Below are 24,946 nucleotides of genomic sequence, written 5' to 3' on the forward strand. Positions count from 1 at the left end.
TACTTGCCTTTTTCTCACACTAAAAACGATGTATCAAGAATAGTCCAGGCCTATGGCACAAATTAGGTTTGAACCCTTTTACCTTGACTACTACATTTTGATTGGAGCTTCTGAATGTACGAATGATTAAAGCAAATAAGCAAAGCTGTGAAAGGAGAGACTGTCCAAAAAGCCCATATTCCTATTTAGTACAAAATCTGTCAGCATGCAGTTTGACACAGACAAGAGGAGATTTTTCCACAGACTTCCCATACATCCTTCTAATGTGTGTTATTTGAACACATCTACACGTGGTTGAGAACACTTATGTATGACGTAGTTTGCACAATGAACCCTTTATAAGCTACATTTAAGGCGAGAAACAAATGCTGATGCTACACTTGTTGTGACCTTTTCTCTTTTCTGTTAGATGAAATACATTGGCTCACATGTCATGCTCTATCATGTGTCTGCATCTCTATAAAAGCCTAATAAAACCCATCATGTGCGTGGATCATTCCAGTGTATCCAAGGGCTACCGCCAACAATGCATACAAATATTAATGGAAACCAGTATTACTGTAACACTTCATCCAGGTAATGATATATGCCGCTAGAGCTTTTGGCCAAAGCAAGGTCAGTGCACGATGCTTCTAACAAATTGTGTCTGAGGCCCAATCTGCATCCTATAGGTTAATAATAGAGATGGAAACACACCACACTCAATGAGGACCAGGGCAGGTTAACGAGGAAGGCTTTGCGTACGGCTGACGTCATTGTGATCCTCAGCAAAACCCCCGATGGACAACTAATTTGTCGTTGAGGCAATAAGAGCACTGCCATCCTGAAAGCTCTCCAACTCAGAGGATTTGAGGAACGTTAAATGGTTCTCAGGAGTTAATGCTTTTTTGTATTTGTGAATTTTATATTCAATTATAATATATGTTTCTCTCTTGAGCATTTCTGCCACACATACGTTTGTTTAATTCTGCTGTGAATCATCTAAATAAATTAAGTGACACAGAAAGAAGTTCAGTTCTATCCAAAGTAAGTTTCTACAGTAGCCCAAACCCGTTTCTGTGTTGGTTCCTGGGTATTGATAACATGTGTTTTACAAGGTGATTGTAGCCTTAACTTAAAAGAAGAGTTGAAGCCCACAACAATACGTGACTACCAAAATATCTCACTCTGACCTGAATTCATGCTGGTGTTTCTATTATTTTGTCCGTTGGGCATACAATTCATACAAATGTGGCAAATGGCTGTGATTCTCCAACATTGTAGATAGTAGCAGCTGCAAACAAAAGTCGTAATGTTACAGCATTGACAAAAAATTATTAAACCAAAACTTAAACACGGAGATACAACTAAGTTGCTGTTAAACAAGTAACATTTAAATTACTCACTGTGAATGATTCACTTGACGCTATAGGCTGTCGGTAACAAATCAACATCATTGTGGATAATTGTTTTCAAGGTATAGAGGGCAACCACAGGTGGGATATAAACTGGGACATTAACTGCAGACTCACTACTTGGATGCAAAGGATGGTGATACTAAAAATAAAAGGGATACTGGAGATGTGAAAAGTGACAGCACAGTAATCAATATTCTTAAATTAGTCTGTTCTTGTCAACTCTATTTCCATCTGAAGAATACATCTGTTTTCAGTCAAACAGCATGGATTCTGTGTGTGCACTAACTTCCATCACCTAAAAACGCAAGAGAGACAATATAGCACCAAGCTTGGTTTTCATCAAGAGGCCAGACACATCACTTCAATGAACTCTTATTCTGCTGAATGTTTAAATAAGCATATTATTTGAGCTACTAACAACTTCGTAAGGTAATATGCTAGACATGTGTTCTGGAATTATTCTACCCTCAAGTGGCAAAGCAAATCTGGTAATGCAGCATCAAAAGCTGCAAATCACCAATAATCAAAATTAGGGATGCACCGAATATTCGGCCACCGAAAATTATCGGCCGAAAATGGTTAAAAAGGCCCTTTCGGCTTTCGGCCGAAAGGGTTTTAGCTAGGGGTGCACCGAATGGGAAATTCTTGGCCGAAACCGATACCGAAAATAGGAAACAGTTGGCCGAAAACCGAATGCCGAAAGGCCGAAAATGATTAATAGAAATATATATATATAATGTATACATTTTTTACCAATGTTGTTCTGATTATGGAAATAGACATGATTATGGCAAAACTTAACTTAAATAATAATCACTATTATGGGTCCATAAAACATTTATTCAGCACTTTTGAATGCATACAGTACATTTATATATGTCATGTATTATTGCTAAAAAAACATGATATCGCAGTCTTAGTGTCGCCAACTCGTTTCTAATATGCAAAGACAACAAATGCGTCTATGATGTATTTTCGATCAGACGAGATCTCTCTCCCCCGTCTGTGTGCGAGGGGGCGGGGCAGTTTACACACACGCAGCTGCTACATGCAGCGGAGCACACTGCGGAGATGGCGGAGAGAACGCGCTCCGAGGTGTGGTTAAACTTTACCCGTCTCGATGTGGAGAATACTTGTTACCATAAGTGCAATAAGAGTTTAGCATGTAAGCACGAGCAATTTGTCTAAACATTTAGTAAAACTGCACCGCATGCAGACGGAGGAATGTACCGGGTTTGACCGTCTTTCTAGCAGCTCTGAAGCCCCATCCACGAGTAACGTTTCCACGTCAGGTGTTATGTATGCTAGCAGCAACACACGGAGTTAACTACATTATACAAACATGGGTTAATGATTAGAGGAAACTGAGTTATTTAGTTTGTTATTTAGTAGCCCTTTCGGCCGAAAGCCGAAAGGGCCTTTTTAACCATTTTCGGCCGATAATTTTCGGTGGCCGAATATTCGGTGCATCCCTAGTTTTAGCACCGAAAAAATATCACCGAATGTCAGAACAGGCTTACGTTGGTAACCTAACGTGTTGTTGTGATGACGTAATAAAGACGCGGCGACCATGCTCGCGGCTGGCTCACAGGGGGGGGGGGACATTGACCTTTGTCATCGAGATTGCCCTGAGCCTTTAACAAATCGTATTAAATAATCTGATGACAGACTGTAAACAGAATAGCTGAAATTTTAACAAACTAAATAACTCAGTTACCTCTAATCATTAACCCATGTTTGTATAATGTAGTTAACTCCGTGTGTTGCTGCTAGCATACATAATATATATATTTCTATTAATCATTTTCGGCCTTTCGGCATTCGGTTTTCGGCCAACTGTTTCCTATTTTCGGTATCGGTTTCGGCCAAGAATTTCCCATTCGGTGCACCCCTAATCAAAATGGTGTTTTTCTTATATTTCGTGTCTCCTGAGACCTTGACTTTATTGACTTGTATCCGTGCAAAGTTTGTCACTAGAGAGTTGTTTTCACAATTCTCTAAAGGGAGATGCCTAGAATATGAGATTCAAACGCACCCTGGAAAAACTAGAAAGAGACAATCGATTTCTAACGGGCAAATATTACACAAACAACAAGTCCTCCAACTCATACGACCAAATAGTTCGATTGTTCAAGCGCTTATAACGACCTATAATCACGTTTTAAAGTTGTCGACCTCTAGTTGTCACGGTCTGTCTGTGTTGTGTTTTGTCTGTCTCTGGTTTCCTGTTTTATTTTGAAAAGTGTTCACCCCCTGTCTTGTCTGTTGATTCCTGTCTCTGTGTTTGCCCTCCTGTGTCTGATTTCCTGATTGTGTTCACCTGGTGCCCCTGTGTTTTCTCCTCCATCCTCACCTGTCTCTTTGATTAGTCCTGTGTGCATTTAGGTTCGTTTTTCCTGTTAGTCTTTGTGTGATCCTTGTTTGTCTTGACTGTGTTCACTGGGAAGAGTTCTGTTGTTCATTAGCCTTGAAATAAAGATATTTTCTGCATTTGGGTCCTGCCTGCTTCGCTCTACCCTGACACTAGTGCTCCCGTTGATTGCAAACGCTCCGGAGGGTCGTATATTCACAAATAATAGTTTGGCCATTAAAATGCTTTTTGATTAGATTTCTAGTGAGACGTATATATTGTACTTTCAGAATCCACGTCCAGTGGATGTGTAGGATCTATAGTTTGATAGATATTACGAAGATGATTTGAGGTCTCGCCAGGAGAACGAGTAACGGCAGCGTCCATGTAAAGTTAGCGGCAACACTCACGGGGTGGAAACAGTATTTCCAGTCTCAAAGTGTTCATAATAAAACCGAATTCCCCCCACTGTCAAATGATTTCAAAGCTATATCTGCAGTACTCATCCACTAAAAACATCAGTTTATCCTTGTTAATTACACAACATTAATTGGTTTAAATTGTGTACAATGCTTTTGTGTTTTTCCCATAGGTTATTCCCTTTCGATTCTGAGAGACACATTTATTTTTTCAGAGGTTTTGATAGGCTAAAACATCTACCTACCCATAATCCTCAGCTACCGTTCAAGCTTGGTGATTGGATGTTTTAGCCGCAATGCATGTCGGGATATGGTGTTTATGCGATATGAAATCCGAAAACATTAAAAAAAAAAAAAAAAAAACTTTATTCCGAGTGTGCTTGCTTTTCTCTTTGGAAGTCATCACATAACGGCCTTGTAATACACGGTTCGGCTGCATTAAATATTACATATCTGCCGTAGTTCTTTATTTATAGAGCCTTGATTAGAAGACCTTTGGACAAACTGGAAGAAATGCCGCCGAAACTGAATACGTGACGTGGATCACAAATATATCATCAGCAATTAAAACCTGTTAAGCCCCAAGGTCCCCGCCGGCGGGTACTTTTTATTTTATTTTCACGACACTGTGTCTCAGGGGATCTTAATATTTAAGAACCTATTAATGTGTTATACCAGATTAATGGGAATAATCTCAGCTAACTGACGATACAAACCATTTTTACCAAAACAAAACACAAGTCTCATAAGAAGCATCTAAATGACAAATGCTAACCTATTACTGCAACGATAATCACTCCTAGCTCCCTTATTACTTATCCTAGGTGCACATCCAACACATCAACAAAAACGTACATCAAAACAAGTGGCGCTAGGTAGCCCACAACGCTAACATGGCTTACCTTCATCTTTGTCTGGTCTAAACTGGTCTTCAATGGCATTAAAACGATAAAAACGATGCTGTAGTTAATCCATAGGTTAATCCAATGTGTCTGTGTCCCCTTTGAAATGTTCTGATAATCCATAAGCAATAAAACAGCTTTTCCGTTGCTTGATATCAGAGCAGGATATTTCTCCCCTCTGCTGCAAGCTAGCATGCGCGGAGACACAACTTTTTTTTTAACATGAGTGTGTGCGGGACGATTTCCCTTGGATTCTATTGGCTCTAACGGTCAGAAAGAGATGTCACATGTCAAAATCAAACAAGTGGGGGCAGAGATATGGAAAATCTGATATATTACACTACATATATCATATATAAATATATATATATATATATACATACATTATCAGCTATAATATTTTCACATATTTCATATTGTAGTTCTATAGAACTACAATATGTGAAATAATATAGCAATATCCAGTACAATTATGTGAAAACATGAATAAAACTACACATCTTCAGATGTTATACATACATAAGTATCCTACACTAATAATACAAAGTTGTTATGGCATTGTATGCTGTGTGTTATTTGTAACATCTTCAGAAACTACCTTTCCAACTGCTCATGCAGTTGACTGTTAGAGGTCTATACAGGTTCATGGTACAATGCATAAGTTTCAAATCGAGAGACTGAAAATGTATTTTTCTTTATCGTTCTGTTTTAATTTCACAATAAAGTTAATAGTAATTATGTTTGATATCATTATGTTTATAACTAGACCACTGTTTTTTTAACCCGCACCGCCTAGTGGTTAAAGCACGTTATTGAATTTAGTTGTTGAATATGTTATATTTGATGAACATTTTAAATATTAAGAGTAGCCTACATACAACATAGGGGGAAAGTAGAAGGTCAATGATAGAAATATAGAATAGAAAATATCAAGAAGATACTGTAGAGATCTCTACAATAAAACAGCTAGTGGAGGACATCCAAAGATATTAATAGGAGGATGTGCAAAACAGACAAACTAATAAGGCATTATTTACACATTAAACAATACTTTAAGTTAAGGTCTTCTTTTGAACAAGAACAAAACGTTGGGGGCATCAACAGATAAATATTAAGTCTGACAAAGTACTTACTGTAACGTCTAATATATTGCATAGTTTATTTTGGCACTTGACAATCACCTTCCCTGAATTTTACTCAGGTGCAACTAAAGTCTGATTTAAGGGTTGTATATATTTCACATCATTAATGAGAATCTGCAAAGTAACTAAAATAAATGTAGTGGAGTAAAAATACCAGGTTAACCTCTGAATTGTAGTGGAGTAGAACAAAGTAGTACATGCTGTTGTAACAAAAACATGTCCCAACTTGGGATCAATAAAGTATATATTATCTTATCTTAAGATGATCGATAGCTACTGCCATATTTGCAAAATGTGCCTCTGAACCTTGACAAGTGCATGTTTCAGGCTTATCAATGAACAACAGGAGGGCTCACAGACATAAGACCAGCTGTTAAATAAAGCTCTTCTGACCTTAGCTGTCATGTGGGTATATTAATGCTGCCCATTATGAACACAAGCAATTTTCACCTATTTATTAATTATATGGTTTTAAATTTGATAACACCAATGTGTGTCGTATCCCCTAAACCTCCAGGGGTGTACACAGTTTAATACTGGTAACTTCTAATTATGGGAAATACGAAAACGTCTTTTAAAACTACAATTCCCAGTAGAGACGTGCCATAGAACATGTTGCGAAACACAATAGCCAGCATGTGTAGTTCGGGGTCCGTTTGAGTCCAGTTTTGGATAGTCTGCCGTGGTTACATTCCATTTCAAAGAGCTGTTTGACGCTCGGCGTAACCTTGTCGCACTGCCACTCCAACATCCAATCATGCGGCTTTCACACCAGCGCTTTTCCCTTTCTAGCTCCGAGCTAGAGCTTTTCTGGTTCAGCTCCGGTTTCCCTTTTCTGCTCCCGCTCTGTTCACACCGCCCAGAGCCCGACTGGTGCTGCCGCTGCTGCGTCATGACGTCACCGTTTACATCACTGATTTGCTCCCCAACGGTGTTACGGCTCTTACAACAACAACAACTGCGTCGGGTCAATGATCGTGTTGCTTTTAATCACACAAAGCCAGATTAAATTAAATAACGACTTCTCCAACCTTATGCTTTTCTCCAGAGTGCCGTGGGTTAATTGTTTATTAATGTGTTTCTGCTGCATTTACCGACCGCTGCAGTGTTGGCTGCTCTTCCACGGGAGTTTATTTTACCGTTAGCTCCCGGTTAGCTCACACTGCAGCGGCCGCTCTAAAGTATTCACTGTCCGACTCACACAAGCAGCTGATACATATCCCCAGTTCCCCTTAAGTGAATGTGTGTCAGTCTGAATTGACGCTGTTTGGCATCACAACGCTGTTATGAAAGTTACTCTGGTATAAAATGGGTGATGTTAGCATAGCAAACGAAGCTAAACTGACTACTTGCTATTGCTATCATATTGTGACATAAACCGTTTTCTACAGGCACATTTTACCAGCGTATTTTTATTATGATTCTACTTGTGATAGTCGGATGTATTGTCCATGTATTGATTCCATCCGATAGCTGCTATAATACAAAACAAAACGTCTGCCTCTCTCCACAATGATCAATAACAGTGAACGGATGGTCAAAGTAAGGTACAAATAAACAGAATCACACGAAGCCTGGTTAGTGTTGCCTGACTTTATAAAGTGTGTTTATAAGCACTACTGTTTGTAGGCAGGCATGACAGTCGACCCATGTTCAGGGGAGGTGGGTTTAGTTTCCTGCACGCCTCGACGTAAGAGAGACGTAAGCAACGAATAACTCTTAGCTCCGAAGCTCTTGCCTCTAGACCGACAATTTTTTGGAGCTGGAAGTGAACCGGATTCCGGAGCTAAGAGCCGGCGCCGCTGCGGTGTGAACAGGAAAAACCGGCACTTTTCAGGCTCCAGCTCCGAGCCGGAGCTGAAAACGCGTTGGTGTGAAAGGGGCATCACAGAGCTTGAGGACTAATCACGGGGTTTGTAAAGAAAAGCGGATGTTGTAGTCACAAACAATAGCTGAGGATTATGGGTAGTGTAGTGCCTTTGGAAACTCTGTAGTGTCTAAACTCCAAAAAAACTATTTGTTTCTCCGAATCGAAGTTTAAAAACACAAAAGCATTGTACACAATTTAAACCAATCAATATTGTGTAATTAACAAGGATAAACTGATGTTTTTTGGTGGATGAGTAATGCAGATATCACTGTGTAACAGTGGCGAGCCGTGACTTTTATACCTAGGCCCTCTGACCCCCCCACCCCCTTCCTTCGAAAAAAAGAAGAGATATTACGTCACAGCGTATACTTCAGCGGAATATCAAAACATCGGCCCAGGGTGCAAAACGCATCAATGACAGCACACAAAACAACACCATTTATATAAACACCTATCATGACAGGGCACCCACAGCCAAGTAGCGATTACAAATGAATTAAGTCGGCATGGCGGCCCACATTGAAAATGACTTAGGCCTACCTTTGATGATAAATCACTGAAACACAAAGTCCATCCTCCTGTCCTTTTGGATGAAGCACTTGATGGCGGGGTCATGCAGCTGATCCTTTGCCACTCCAGTTTATCATTGTAACTCAATCTTGAAAATGACTCGGTTAATAATTTCGCAACGATGTCATCACTATCAACACATCCTCACTCCCAGGTCGGCCTATGTTGACGTTATGTCAAGTCCTGTGTCGGCTTTTTCCAACGCAAGGGGGGGCCTTAGCGTCCATTTTCAACGCAAGGGGGGGTGCCCTTAGCGTCCATTTTCAACGCAAGGGGGGGTGCCCTTAGCGTCCATTTTCAGCTTTCCGGGATGTCCATATGCTTCTATGGACGCTCATGGAAGCACGGCGTTCGTTTGTGTCGGCTACCCTTAAAGGCAATGTGAGCGTCCATTCTCATTGGATAACGGAGAATTGTACACCCGGAAGTAAGTATTCCCCTTACTGTCGATTGATTTTACAGTGATATCTGCACTACTCATCGACTAAAAAACACCAGATTATCCTTGTTAATTACACAACATTGATTGGTTTAAATTGTGTGCAATGCTTTTGTATTTTTCCCCTTCGATTCGGAGAAACAAATATTTTTTCGGAGTAAAGGATGGCAGAAGACACTACACTACCCAGAATCCCCAGCTATCGTTTGGACTACACCATGTGCTCTGTTTGACAAACCCCGTGATAGTCCTCAAGCTCTGTGATTGGAGAGTGTGCTCCGAGGGTTACGCCGAGCCTCGAACGGCATACTGTCCAAAACTGGATTTGAACGGGTCCACCGCGTCCCCCCTCCCCCACCCCGTCCCTAGAACTACACATGCTGGCTATTCTGTTTCGCAACATGTTCTCTATCTATGGCACGTCTCTACTGGGAGGTGTAGTTTTAAAAGACGTTTTCGTATTTCCCATAATAAGAAGTTGCCAGTATTAAACTGTGTACATCCCTGGAGGTTTAGGGGATAGGAAACACTCACATTTAAAACATATAATTAATAAATGGGTGAAAATTGCTTGTGCCCATAATGGGCAACATTAATATATATACACACATGCCAGCTAAGGTCAGAAGAGCTTTATTTAACAGCTGGTCTTATGTTTGTGACCCCTGTTGTTAATTGATAACATTACATTACATTAATTGATAAGCCTGAAACATGCACTTGTCAAGGTTCAGAGGCACATTTTGCAAATATGGCAGTAGCCATCGATCAGCTTAAGATAAGATATACTTTATTGATCCCAAGTTGGAACATTTGCGTTACATCAGCATGTGTAACAGTTAAATATGCAGTGGTGTTTATTTGTAAATCATTTATTATAATCACACAAATTCTGTGTTTTATATTCAACAATTCTGTGTTCTTTATTTATTGATTGTTCAATACCTGACAAGGTCGGAGATGGAATATCTACATACATCTTATAAGAGTATAATACATTATGTATAATATCAGTTAAAATAAGTGCTTCAACATAGTTAACATTGCTGGAGGTATGCACAAATATTGATAGATGTCTTGTAATGCACTATTGAGGAACCTGCGACCCAAGTTTTTCATTCAATGCAGAACTACACCATAGTTGTGTAGGCCTATATGATATGTCAATAAACCTTAGAAAATCTTGAAATCTTGAAAGGGATGTGCAAAATAGTCATTATATACAGTCTTTAATTAACTATTAGTAGAGAATAACGAGTAATTAATATACTTTATAGGGATCCTATTCATATCTAATAATAAAAATAATGAAATTCAATAACATGCTTTAACCACTAGGTGTCCCTTTATATCAGCTGTGCACCTTTATGGTGTAAATACAGCCTATCTACCAATTGGATCAAATATAAAAGTCAGCCGAATTAGTGTTGATACTGCAAGGAGACGTATTGTGTGAAAAGAAATGTAAGATGTTGTTTAATGGCTGATATATTTATGATCCACGTCACGTTTTCAGTTCCTCACGTTTGTCGAGAAGTCTTCTCATCAGGGCTCTATAAATACAGAACTACGGCAGATATGTAATATTTAATGCAGCCGAACCGTGTATTACAATGCCGGTATGTGATGACTTTCAAAGAGAAAAGCAAGCACACTCGGAATAAAGTATTATTATTTTTTTTTTAAATGTTTTCGGTCTGTTTCCGGTATTTGTTAATGACGATGTGCTGTGAGATGTGAGACTGGAATTGCACAGGGGAAAATAACGTATCTTTAGATGCGGATTTTGTTAAACTAATATGTTTGCGCTGTGGACCAACACTATACATTGACGGGGAAGGGGGTAGCAATAAAGATAACACCATTAAACAGTTACACAACATAACAGAAATAATATCGATAGCAGCGTCCCTAGCAACCACCTTGGTAACAATGAAAACGTTATGGACGCAATTTAATGGCCAAACTAACTTTAAAATAGGCATTTTCCACCGAGAATAAAACGAAGTTCGGCCATGTTTTTTTTTTCTGCAGGGAGAAATTTGAAGATCACGTGACGTCAAACGGAGCATATGGTGTAGTCCAAACGATAGCTGGGGATTCTGGGTAGTGTAGTGTCTTCTGCCATCCTTTACTCCGAAAACATATTTGTTTCTCCGAATCGAAGGGGAAAAATACAAAAGCATTGCACACAATTTAAACCAATCAATGTTGTGTAATTAACAAGGATAATCTGGTGTTTTTTAGTCGATGAGTAGTGCAGATATCACTGTAAAATCAATCGACAGTAAGGGGAATACTTACTTCCGGGTGTACAATTCTCCGTTATCCAATGAGAAAGGACGCTCACATTGCCTTTAAGGGCAGCCGACACCAACGAATGCCGTGCTTCCATGAGCGTCCATAGAAGCATATGGACATCCCGGAAAGCTGAAAATGGACGCTAAGGGCCCCCCTCTTCCGTTGAAAATGGACGCTAAGGCCCCCCCCCTTGCGTTGGAAAAAGCCGACACAGGACTTGACATAACGTCAACATAGGCCGACCTGGGAGTGAGGATGTGTTGTCACTATCACTGAAGTGAGCCATCATGAACGAACTTATGCTAATCATAAATCTATCGATCGTAAATCTATCGATTAGATTTATGATTCGAAAATAATAAAAGTAGGGTAGACATATAATAAAACGTGCATTTATCTAACAGGTTCGTTTTCCACAGACCTTATTTCGAGCTATTTCCCAAAATCCTCTGGAGAAATCTCACTGCTTTCTGTCAAGGGAATCCGAGCGCAGCTTACTTCCGGGTTTTAGGAGGCGTCACTGCACCATAGACATATTTATATGTATATGCACTGCACCACTTGCATAGACCTCACAGCGGGCGGAACTTGTCATAAAGTCCGCAAAAATAAAGCCCGCCCATTTAGAGGAAAGATATGATTGGTCAATTGTACTGTCATTTGACATTACTCTCTCGTTGAGTTACTATAGCTGGCCCTCTGTGAATGTAGAGAGGGACCAACAAGCCCTCCCGTCTTCACATAACTCGCAGAGACGGCATTTAACCCTTCACATTCCAACAGAAACTGAACAGGCAGATTTGAAGGATTTATTTCTTTGGAAATATTATTTTAAATACAATTAAATCAAGTTATTTTGGTAAAACTAATGAAAAATGTAACAACAAAAAACTATGAAAAATAATATTGAAAAAAAAATGTTTTTTTTTTTTATGTTTTCAAATATTATTTTTTAGAATATCTTAGGCCCTCACAGAGGGCCTAGAGGGCCCTGACGGCTCGCCACTGCTGTGTAATCATTTGACAGTGTGGGGAATACTTCCGGTTTTATTATGAAAACTTCTAGACCGGAAATACTGTTTTCACCCCGTGAGGGTTGACGCCAACTTTACATTGACGCTGCGTAAATACATTACACGTTCTCCTGGCGGGACCTCAAATCATCTTCGTAATATCTATCAAACTATAGATCCTACACATCCACTGGACGTAGATTTTAAAAGTACATACACTTCTCGCTAGAAATCTAATCAAAAAGCATTTTAATGGCCAAACTATCCTACAATTTAGGATTTTCCAGAGAGGGGTATTTGTGAATAAACGACCCTCCGGAGCGTTTGCAATCAACGGGAGCATGTTGTTTATTACACGACCACTAGAGGTGCTACACTTTAAAACGTGACTATGGGTCGTAATAAGCTGCTGAACAATCAACCTATTTCGTCGTTTTTTGTGGGAGGACAGGCTGGACACAAATCAATAAGGACGTGCATCACAACACCTGCACATAAACCTGAAACCTGCACGCAGAGAGTGGACTTGTCAACAAACTGAAAGATAGCATTAGCATAGAAAGATGGTACAAACGTGGTAGTGTGCATTTTTTTAAATTTAAAACTGACCCTGGAATCTTCTTCCATGTTTCCAAAAACAAGTCAATTAATTGCAGACCCGGCGTCATGGGCGGGCCATAGGGCCGGGCCCGCCCATCCAGGATTTGGGCCTGCTGTTTTAATCAGGGCTGAATACAACATTTTAATTGTTTTATTATTATGTTTATTGTTGTTATTTGTAGGGCTTTGTCCTAATATTTATTTTTGTTTTAAACTATGTTGAAAGATTAGTTTAATATCATTTTATTATTTTGCTATGAAATTCTGAATAAAAGACTGGTTTTTCGATGGGTTGAGTCGTGTGGGTTTTTGAGTGAGATGTGGCACAGCAGCCTGTCAGTTTACTCTTGCTAGGTTAGTTTGGCTATTATCATTTATATTTATCTGCAACAATGGATATCAGGAAGTGGTTCATGAAAGGAATATGGCAACTCAGCGCCCAGTGGCGTTTTTATATGTACAAAAGTGGTGGGGCACAAAAAACTTAAGATGTCTATAAGCTTCTGCAGTGAGGTTCAAGGCTGGTGAGGCACTGGCACTGACTCTTCAGGTTTACAAATATTATATGTTGACCTAAATCAAAATATAATATTATTTTCAAAAGCTTTTTTTGTCTGATGCTTCGATTAATTTTAAACAGACAGTTCAACAAAAGGATACCCAAGAAATGTCATTTAATCATTTACATATTGAATTGTTCTCTCTTAGGAAGATCCCATTTTCAATAAAATGGTGGTCTTACCTTGACTTGAAGATGAAGTCCATTTGCCTATCCTTCTGGACAAAAATCTCTATTACTTTTTTGTAAAAGTCCTCCTTATCTTCTTGTAGTTTCAAAAGTCTATCATAAATCTAAACGATAGATTTATGATTAGAAAATTAGAAAAGTAGGGTAGACATGTAGATATTATCCAGCTGAACAAAACGTGCATTTATCTAACAGGTTTGTTTCCCACAGATCTTATTTGGAGCCATTTTCTAAAATACTATGGAGAAATCTCATTGCTTTTTTGTCGAGGGAAGCCATGCGCAGCTTACTTCCGGGTTTTAGGACGCGTCACTGCAGCTCTCTCGTCTCCTCTTCACACACCACACTTTTCGCGGCACACGTACTTACAGCCAATCAGCTCTGAATTATGTGAGATGACGTATGGTGGGGATGGCAGCTCTATGCCCCTATGGTCATTTTTTTTTTGCCACACACATTAAATAGGAACATATTCTGAGCATGCGCAGTGTAGTTTTTACAGTCACCATTGACTTAGACAGTGAGAGGGAGGGGCATGATCGGGTTTTGTCCCACATGGCTCTAAACAGCTCAATAGGCACACACTGTAGACACTAATTAGAAGAACACAGACTAAAACAGCAATGTACAGACGAATCAGATGATTAAACATGATCTTAAAATATATTTTATGCATTTTTTTGTAATCATTATTTGTAATACTTTCTGCTGACACTAGGCCCTGCCCCTAATGACCAGTCACCACTGTCAGCGCCAGATGCAGGCACATTAGAAGACATCAGTTACGTTACCAACGAGCTAGCAAGCCAGCCAGGGACAAGGGAGGCTGGCAATCAATTATATTTTGAAGAGAAATTGACTCTCAAGCCGGCTCTCTCACAAACTCCGGCTCTGTGCGAAAGCAGACCGCTGTACACGCTCTCTGCCTCGCTCAATATCTCTCTCTCCCTTTCTCTCCATGGCTCAACCTCACTCCACCTCTCCACCCTGTGTGCGCTCCTCAGGTTTGCCTGCGTGCTTGCCCAAGTTGGCACAGCGATACAAATGTGCCACAAAACCAACCAATGGATGTAGTCTATAAAGAGACCGTCAACAGCCTTATGGCAACCTAAAACCTATGACCTAAAACCCCTCTGTTTCCGTAACAACAATTCACGAGCGCCTCCCTCGCGCCCCCCCTCTAACAGCCTCCCCCCCCCCGGTTGACAAATCTCGAGCGTCTAACAGCCGCCCCCCCCGTTAACAATTCAGATTTCCCGGGATTATGTACATTTCGGGGTGGGCCCGCCCTGGTAAATCAAATACCCGCCCAGAAATGTCTGCCGCCGGGTCTGATTAATTGTTTGTTTCACAAACTGTAGCATTTTGCTAGTCACTGCCAGTTACAAGCTCACAAGCTAACAAACAACATGAGCTAAATAAAACGTGCTAAACTACACTTACCATGCTGATAGGTCTGCTAGTCCCAGATTGTGGTGCACAACAGACTTCTCCTCTGAGTCAAACATGTATGGCTAATTCTCTCAGGTGTTTTCTAACAAAGAAAATAGACCAGACACCGAAACGCATCGCTCAGGATCCATGCTTCGATGTGCACACCTGTCAGCTAGCTCGAGCAGGTGTGGGCGGTGCCAAATCCAGAACATATCAGGGGGAGAGAGATTTCATTCTAGCCCCATTACAGTTTTTTGTTAGAAAACCATAATAAACTAAATATCAATCACGGTAGCTTTTTGTCACATACTTAATTAAAAACATGTCTGGAGGGAGTTAAAGATTATTTTCATTTTTCCCAGGATTCATTCATCTTGGCTCCTATTTTGGACTGTTATATATTTTTTTTGTCATACTGCAGCTTTCAGTAATATACATAGCTTGGCAGAATGCTCAGGGAATGTTATTTTTGGGAAACATGGCAAATGCTATGAAACACAATAATAATTTGTCCATCACCAACCTTAACATTTCCAATTATGTAAGTTATAGGAAATGTTTCCTTAAAAGAGCAGAGTGACACAACTTTATAGACAACAATTCATAAAATGTAAGAGACATGATAAAAGAGAAATTCATATGTTCAAGATGTCGCTGCAGAGCAGGGTCACTTTGAAGAACTACAGTAAGAGAGGCCAGATGTTCCACTGGTGTGTTGTATAACAAAGACTACCCCCCAATGCATTCCCTAATTCAGTTCAATAGATCAGGTATGAACAAATTAATAACTTATGAATGTTTTGGAGTCTGTATTATCCATACAAGCTTGCAATTGGCTTCGACTTCGACATTACCGTCCCCTGCAATCATCAGAAATGTTTCACATTAACCATTATGCATGTCAGTCTGGTAGTACAAGTGATACAAACATTACTGCATTACTCTGCAAGGTCCCTTTAACATCCCAAATGGCACAGCTAATGTGTTGTCGTCATGTTGTCATTACTTTTTAGATAATAAGTTAGTCAAACGTCTACTGTAGGCCTACACCATCAATGTTCACATGAATAAGACCATTGCCTTTTTATGTTTATGTAACTTTTCACAATATAACAAGGAAGGTTGAGAAAAAATAAAAAACACCTTTCCCTGCTTTCCCAAAATGGCCTTACTACTATTCTGTGTCTCAACCCTTCAAACCTAGTATAGTTCCTTTGCCATGTGGAAACGTTGTTATAAATATGGCATATGCTGATAATTAAGGATTTATAATTGCCTTCAAAGTTACAACCCTGTCCAAATGTTGTAACATGAAAACAATACTTATGTCATGCTTACAACAATCTATGCTTTGCAAGGAATTCTGGGAACATAGTGAACATTTATCTCCACACTGTAGCCTGCTCATGATGGCAGAACATGTCATTAGTTTTCTCTACTCTTATCCATCCCAATGCCTGTGCAACACTTGCAAACTTCACTTAATAGCTCAGACACAGTATTAAAAACATGTGTTTATCCATTGTATAACATATTATAGCCTCATGTTCCTGTGGGGTTGGGGTTAGTGTGTGGCACTCACAAGTGACTTTATTGTTATGTAATATCACATTATATTCCCTCTGGGACTTAAAGTGGTCTGATGGTACACACAGATAGCCCTGCTCAGTGCTGAGTTTATGGCGACCTTATCGCACTTAATGGTATTTGTTTTAATCTCCCGAGGCATCATAATAAGATTCTTACAGGCCCTCCATAGTGTGCTGTGTCTGCACTGCTTAATAGTGAGTTTTCAGTGACCTTATCGCACTTTATGGCATTGTATATGTCCCGTAACAGCCTCTTAGTGGTGAGGGGGGGGGGGGGGGGGGGGGCTGGTTTAAGTGGTCTAAAAACGGACAATCTGACATCTCAAACACAATACTGATATATGATGGCGCTTACGTAACGCAATTTGCGGAATACCCCACTGGCCAATTAAACGGATAACGATATTTTGTAACAATTTTGAGTAATCTGCTCGCCTTGCATAACAGCAGCAGGGCCTGGATGCGCTAAGAGGACAGATACGCAGGCTGGCATATTGGTAATGGATTGTAAACACGGGCAGCCTATAGGCCTCGGCTGCCTCAGATATTATTCTGATGGAGAAGAGCTACCTTCTCTCCCCGCCACCTGCAGAATGCGCAAGTCTATAACAGCCCACTGCAGCCCCGTAGCCTCTTGATTTATTGCACTGCACAAAACAGATAGCAGTGGAAATATTTGCATATGAATGCAATGGCAACCCCGATAGTGGAAAAGCAGTTTGTGGTGGATAAGGCACTGGAAAATATGCATAGTGGCCTAGAAATAAATAAAATACGGTGACAGCCCTCCGTATTGATTTTGATGAAGATGCACAGCAGTATTTCAGTCATTCCGCTCAAATGGTGCTTACCTCCAGCGTTCGTATCTCTTTTTGTGTCAAGTCGTTGGATGTGGCACATTTGGTCCGTAAACCCTCCAAACTAGAAATACTTATGTCGATCATATTTTGCACCAACTCGCACTGCTGCAAGGCTTTCTGCAAACTAAGATGCTGCTCCTCGCTTTTTGTCATCTCCTCGTTCATAGTTTTGCGAGCAGTGGTCGGTTTGTTCCCCCCCTTTGCGCTTAAAAAATTAAAATTAAAAAAACAACAAAAACAACAAAATAATTCAGAAAAGAAACGTGGAGAAGCCCACGGAACAGAGCAACCTGCTGCAAAACGCCATGAAACGAGATGTTGTAGGTTTACAGACGCGGTTTGAGCCGTGAGAGAGTCGACTCCATTGCAACAACAGTCCTCGTAGTTCCTGCTGCTTCATCAAGGTGTCTCTGATTGTAGGCTAAATCAAACACAATATGAAGATACCGAGCGGGACTACACGGTTTGCCACAGCATCCATTGGGTGCCCCTTCGTTTTAAATGGATGTTTTTTGTTTTTTTAAATAGAAGCAGTTGAGCGCATCATAAGCAGACGTATCTGAGGGGAAAGCCTGATGGTTTTAAAGGTGCTGATGTGTGGATTGGATGCAGGTACTCCCTGTCTCCCTTGGCAGCAGCTGCATCCCGGTTCGCTCCCACCACACCGACATGTTTCCCGTCAATCAAACCCACAGCAACAGCATCGCATCACCCAGGCACCGCCGTGAGGGGCCACTCTCGCGAGATCAGCGCCAAGTGCGGTGGGCTCACTGCTTTAACAGACAGGCCTGAATAAGGAACACTTTTCACATGTGTAGAGGAAAGATCGGGTCTTTGTATTATAATAATACATCGTATACAGATTTAGATGTGTACTCTACCATACAGGACACCCACACATACACTATATGCAGGCTATACACTCTTTTTATATGTATTTGTATGGGAAACAGTTTATTTTCTCGTGGCTACAGTGATTGTACTTTAAGTTAGAGTTTTTTTAATGAATTGATTTGAATTGTTTAATATTTGACAACATTATAACATTTTGGAAGTCTCCTCATATTTGGATAAACTTGACTTTAAGTGTTATACTTGTTTACTAGAAATGAGTTGTCATTCTGTATAACTGCTATTGTTGTGTGCCCTTAAGCCACTTACACCCCCCCCCCCCTCACATTTCTAACCGATATATTTGTGAAGAAGACTGCTCTTGATGATGGCTTGATGTCATTCGGCTGGTAGGTTATCTAAGTCAAATACAATTATTCCCACATATATTCAGCAAAGAAAATAGGCCTTTACAATAATCAAATAAATCAAAACAAAAGAGAAAAACTCAAATAAAACAGATAAACAAAGTTAAATCGTCTTTCTTTCTATTATGTTGTATGTCATCATTTTACAGTTAAAAACGGCGTATTCCACTCTGTGTCTCCTAAAAAAGGCTTGCACTTTGGGAACTGTATATTTAATAGTTAAGAGGTCACCAAGAGGTGACAATAATTGACCTATGGACAAAAACAGAAAACTAGCTGTGATGCATCTTCTGTAGGATAGTTAGTTTCTCTAAAAGACAAAAGAGAAACAATACAAATACAGGTAAAGTCTGAATTCATTATATAATTATCATGATTTATTGAAATCTTCCATCTCATTATAAGATATGTGCTCACAACCCGGGGGTTAAGGGCATCTTACAGTGTCCCATGATAACTCTAAAAGACCACAAAATAAATTAAGTCCTAAGAAATAAAGAATATATTTTTGCATGGCACATAATGCCGTTAATTGTCTTGGACTTTAATGTAAATGTTGCTCTTTTTCTTTTGAAACACTGGATACATTTAGCAGTTCAGGCACAGCAAATATTAAAAAGAAACAATCGGAGGAGGTAAACTTTGGTTGATCACATTTCAGATCACTAATATGTTATAAACCTTTATATATACAGTCTATGGTTATAAAGCATAAAAACACTGCCTCATGTTAGCAAGACACAAGCCAAAAGGTTGTAAACTACTGCTATAAGTAATTGGATAAAATAGGCTAATAACCTATGCAAGCTATTCATGCTCTTCAGAGGAAATGCAGCAACATTCCTGTATAGAAATAGGAATATTCGATTGCCAAATGTTCCACATAACTGAAAAATACCAAGCTAGTTGAGAAAATATGTGTACAACACATGTTTAATCTTTTCATCAAATGGCTCTAAACTGTGCAACATATTTAGATAATGTAATACAGGACCTGCTGAATGTTATATTAGGACACTGGGCATTTTTGATGAGAGTAACACGAGAACATTTGTTTTTTCTTCGTCACCTGCCTACATAAATGTAATAGCCGTATCACCCACATATCTGTCTGCATGCATTGTATAGCGCTTTTTTAACTGTAATTGTGACACTTCTCATTTTACACGCTTCTTTTTTACAGAGGGAAGTCGTGTCCCCAAAACCCCGCCCACATGTGCTCGCACACTGATGGGATTGGTTGTACGTCGTGACGTTTGACGCACGTTTTTGTTGTGGAGCGCGCCAAACACGGCCATCAACATCAAACCGAGGGTGCCCGAAACTAAATGTATTTAGCTAACTCGGAGCTAAGTATACAATAACAGGACACATGTCTTCCTCAAGTAAACTGCCGTTACAGAGCAGAAACTTACCATGGTGAGTTCAGAGTCGTTGTTCATCACAAATAGGTTGGAATAGTTAGTGCTAGCTAGCTAAACTACTTAACATTAGTATGGAATCAAGAAGGCAGCTTGCTACTGCATGTAGATGCACCAACGTTAGTTCTTCATTCATATACAAACAACGTTAGATATGAATAATACTTATAAAACGAATATTTAATCGTAATCTATGTGAGCTTGTTTTACATTCGGCATATATAGTAGCCAGTTGATGCATTTAGCATTGCCTTTTGCCAGCTGATACAACTGTCTCACCGGACACGTTGCAGCCCCTAATTAACAATTACAAAGTTGATATTGTATTTAATATATTGGTGCATGGTGCAACATAAAGATGCCGAATTGAAACTTGATGCTTAGCTATTTGAAGTCTCGATAAAGTAAAAGCTTATTGCATATGTATCCAAATCTTTGAGACAGATGCTTTAAAATAGAGAAACTCTTAATGAAGTTCGTTCTGTAGTTTGGATCAGTACAGACAACGATGTGATGGGGGCTTAACAAGTGGCTAATGTCATTTTGAGATATTTATGTTAAATGAACTTGTAATGTGTTTCTGCCAACCACTCCTACGTTTTGCAGGCATAAGTCATTTAGAAATTGGAAGTATTGGTTTATTATTTACAACATTGATGTTTTGGACGATGTCTTTTCACTTTATATTCAAGGGTTGAAAAATACAGACCACAGAAGCTCGATGATCTGATCTCACACAAAGATATTCTAAGCACCAGTAAGTATGTAGAATAATACATATATAATCCTTCTTCCTAAAGCCGCTGCACAACAGGGTTCGTCAGTAACACTGCTTATTAACACAACTTCTCCAGTTATTTTTACTTTTTTATTATAACAACTTGGAACATATACATATCAGGTGTACTGAAATATGAATAACAAAGATACCACATCATTTTAAAGTTAACTTATAAATGTGTGTAGACGCATTTACCTGCTGTCTGTCAGTTTGCTAACTCATATTTTTGTTGTCTACTATATACTACTGTAAAAGCCATCAATAGTTCAATCATCAGTTGTACATGAGCCACAGCTTTATACATTGACTTGAATGGTACCATTCATTTTAACCATGTCATATTCAGATTGTTGATTTAGTTCCTGTTCTTTCCAATGTTTTGTATCCTTTCAGTCCAGAAGTTTATCAGTGAGGAAAAGCTTCCCCATCTCCTGTTCTATGGCCCTCCTGGAACAGGAAAAACTTCCACCATCCTGGCCTGTGCCAAGCAGCTGTACAAGGACAAAGAGTTCACCTCCATGGTGTTGGAGGTAAACTACAACTCTTTATAACAAGCTTTTGGTTTATTGGGATGCTTTTTACTTCTCCTTTCACCTGATATCTTCTGCAGTTCAGATAACTCTGAGGTTCTTCTATTTGATATTTAACTCATTTTGTGTTACAGCTAAACGCATCAGATGACAGAGGTATAGATGTTGTACGCGGTCCTGTCCTTAGTTTTGCGAGCACCAGGACCATCTTCAAGTAAGATACACAAATCTATTCTTCTACTCTTTTCACATACCTCCTGTTGCATTCTTAAAGCTCTTTCCTTTTATCTGCACCCGGAATCATTTCAATTGCTGCCTTATTGTCCTCCAGGAAGGGCTTCAAGTTGGTGATACTGGATGAGGCCGATGCCATGACCCAGGATGCCCAGAATGCATTGCGGCGAGGTAAGCCATCTGTTCAGCCGGGCGTTGCCCACTGAGCTGTACGGCTCACAGTGGGCAGCCAGACCATGTGGCTACTTGTGAATTACAGAAAATCTGCTTGGACACCCAGAAATCAATTTTGAAGGCAATTCCTATTGAAGGCTTTTGTTTTTAAGTATTGAAAACTTTGTGGAATCATCTGACGTCAACTAATCATTAGCTTGTGTTAATAATTTGACAAACGCTTACAAACGTGTGTAGTTTCTTGATGCAGTGACTTGCATGTGATCTGCGAGTACTTCAAAAAAATCCTGTTTCTATCAATAAGTCTCTAGGTTTTAAACATGTGTTCTATGAGAGGACACCTGTCAGATGTGATAGTCTTTAAATGAGTAGGTTTTCGATGCAACAATGTATCTCTTACATTACATACATTTTTATTTTTTCTATCTTGTTTCTAATCCCTGCTCTCTCCGTCCCTCTCTCAGTGATTGAGAAGTACACAGAAAACACTCGATTCTGTCTGATCTGCAACTACCTGTCCAAGATCATCCCGGCTCTGCAGTCTCGATGCACCAGGTTTCGCTTCGGCCCGCTGTCCCCAGACCAGATGATCCCTCGGCTGGAGTACGTGGTCCAGCAGGAGAGGTGGGAATCGTTCACGTGTCATCTTCTGTTATAACTGTCTGAGGAGGAAGAGATTTTGATGACGCTGTTATTTTCAACAAATCGTTTTTACCTTTTAATACGATATTTGGTACTGTCGGACACCGTCTAAATGATATCCTTCGTTATGGAAATATATACATTTGATAAATATATCATTTTATTTCTTGGTATTCTACTTGTTAGAGTTTCAAAGGAAGAATGCTATTTTACAGCACAGGATCGAAAGGAAATTATCCTACCGCACAAAATAATCAGTTACATACATTTGAATTGAAAGATTAGTGACACTTTACAATGATCTGACTTTTAATTGAAACTGTTAATGTTTTTTGGCAGTATCGACATTAATCCAGGTGGAATGAAGGCCATTGTGACCTTATCATCAGGCGATATGAGAAGATCGCTCAACATACTGCAGGTACAACCAAATATGATCTTCACAATTGAGGTGTTGTCGCTGTTGCGTTGAAGTTTTTTCTATTCATATTACACCTGTTATTATATAGGTGTAAACAACACTAACTTATTCCACCTGTGTGATTTCAGAGCACCAGCATGGCGTACGGGAAGGTGACAGAGGACACGGTGTACACCTGCACAGGTCACCCCCTCCGCTCAGATATAGCCAACATCCTCGACTGGTCGCTCAACAAAGACTTCACCTCAGCGTACAAGCGTATCCTTCACTTTGATTATATACAGTAGAGCTTCCTGAGTGATTATCCTGATGGGCAAAGGATGTTTATGTTTACTGTTATTCTGTACAATTTTAGAAAAAGCTCAACATCTCCAACATCTTGCAAGTGACAATATCTAGTGTCAGGTTAGTAGAACGTACATATTCAAATGTGCAAAATTAGCCTTCAGAACACTCGCATATTACTCATGCTATACATGTATTACATAGTTTAATATAATGTTTGCAGAGGATGGGCTTAACTTTTAAAAAATGAGTTCAGTTTGTTTTTTGCAGTTCTTTAACGCCTCATTCAGAAATCCTTCAGCTGAAGACTTTGAAGGGTTTGGCCCTGCATGATATTCTCACTGAGATTCATCTGCTCATACACAGAGGTAAGACCACATGGTAACATGTCTAAATATATATTTATTAGCAATTTTTCTGACGGGAAAATAAACGTTTTGTTTAAAACTAGGAACTATATTAGTTTAACTAAAGTTATACTAGATCATTCCAGGTAAGAACAGTTACCGTAGGTGCTTTTTCCCACTGAGCTTGCATGGTTAGTGTCAGTATATGCTCTGTTTTTCTGTTGTGTGGTTCTATACAAGCATGTGAATAATTTTTTCTTTCCCCCCCCCTTCTAGTGGATTTTCCTCCAGCTATTCGGATTGGTCTGCTCATCAAGTTGGCTGACATTGAGTAAGTGGGATCACCTGTGCTCTGTCTTATATTAACATGACTTTACATACAAGTAATCAAATGCATGTGTTTCTTAATATCATGAACATTTCTGATGTTTACTGGACAAGTTGCTTTTGTTCTTACCATGTGTCGTCTCGTCAGACACAGGCTCGCCTCAGGGACCAACGAGAAGATCCAGCTGAGCTCCATGGTGGCAGCTTTCCAAGGCGTGAGAGACATCGTGGTCAGCGAGGCCTCTTAGATACAGTTTCCGCTTTACCCCGTGACAACATGTTGTCTCTTAAAAGCAAACCACTGGTGGAGACAAACGTTTTTACCAGTTTGTTTTCTGACTGCCATCACGGATCGGTACATTTTTCATGATGGTCAAATCGGTGGAATCACATTTTTGCTTATTTAGAAAGAAAACAGATGCCCTGAAGTGTCCACTGCATGATTGCCCACCAACGCTCCGTAAAGCTGATGTACAGCGAAGAAACAAAACGCTCGCAGCCATCTTAGTCACTCACATCTGCATACAAGCTGAGCAAAGAAATGGAAGGCAGTCTTCATAACTTCAGAAACCAAAAATCCTTTGGGCGCTTATAATACGGACTTCGAAAACTTAATTTAGTCTCTTGTGTAAGAGCAACTCAGTAACACATCAAACATATGCAATGTGTTTAAAGATATTAAAGAAATGTCATAAAGTTACACATACAACCAAACTGTAATAACAACTGTACAAAATGTACATGTGTTTGAATCTGTTTAATAAAACTATTTCCTATAAGTCAAGTTTCTTGTTATCTTATATTAACAATTAATATGTGTAAGAACAATAGTAGTGCTGCTGTATTATAAACATAAATTAGATATACATATGATATTTACACAATAAATTA

At 39.5% G+C, this 24,946-nt stretch overlaps 2 protein-coding genes across 7 annotated transcripts in view; one reads left to right on the forward strand and one right to left on the reverse strand.

Moving 5' to 3' along the window:
* Positions 1 to 18,317, reverse strand: part of ksr2 (kinase suppressor of ras 2) — a 142,640-nt gene extending 124,323 nt beyond the window's left edge. For all 6 annotated transcript variants that reach the window (XM_034225254.1, XM_034225255.1, XM_034225257.1 and 3 more), the window contains exon 1: positions 17,626 to 18,317. In XM_034225254.1, coding sequence (XP_034081145.1) covers positions 17,626 to 17,799 — 174 coding nt within the window. In that variant the 5' untranslated portion in view covers positions 17,800 to 18,317. The remainder of the gene's footprint in view (positions 1 to 17,625) is intronic.
* A 1,811-nt stretch (positions 18,318 to 20,128) lies between these two features.
* On the forward strand, positions 20,129 to 24,834 carry rfc5 (replication factor C (activator 1) 5). The gene is made up of 11 exons (XM_034225348.1): positions 20,129 to 20,312; positions 21,007 to 21,071; positions 21,489 to 21,625; positions 21,760 to 21,839; positions 21,957 to 22,030; positions 22,498 to 22,657; positions 23,015 to 23,096; positions 23,225 to 23,354; positions 23,672 to 23,749; positions 24,005 to 24,059; positions 24,204 to 24,834. The coding sequence occupies exons 1-11, from the start codon at positions 20,266 to 20,268 to the stop codon at positions 24,301 to 24,303; spliced, it is 1,008 nt and encodes a 335-aa protein (XP_034081239.1). The 5' UTR covers positions 20,129 to 20,265; the 3' UTR covers positions 24,304 to 24,834.
* Positions 24,835 to 24,946: the final 112 nt, after the last annotated feature.

This window comes from Gymnodraco acuticeps, unplaced genomic scaffold (genome assembly GCF_902827175.1).
Source record: "Gymnodraco acuticeps unplaced genomic scaffold, fGymAcu1.1, whole genome shotgun sequence".
NCBI classification, from domain to species: Eukaryota; Metazoa; Chordata; class Actinopteri; order Perciformes; family Bathydraconidae; genus Gymnodraco; species Gymnodraco acuticeps.

What these genes read in the sequence shown, in the direction of transcription:
- rfc5 (XM_034225348.1), top strand. Translation starts at nt 20,266, where the DNA reads ATGTCTTCCTCAAGTAAACTGCCGTTACAGAGCAGAAACTTACCATG. An exon ending in AGCACCAGGACCATCTTCAA is followed by an intron (nt 21,840 to 21,956) that starts GTAAGATACACA and finishes ATTGTCCTCCAG; the next exon opens with GAAGGGCTTCAAGTTGGTGA. An exon ending in CCAGAATGCATTGCGGCGAG is followed by an intron (nt 22,031 to 22,497) that starts GTAAGCCATCTG and finishes TCCCTCTCTCAG; the next exon opens with TGATTGAGAAGTACACAGAA.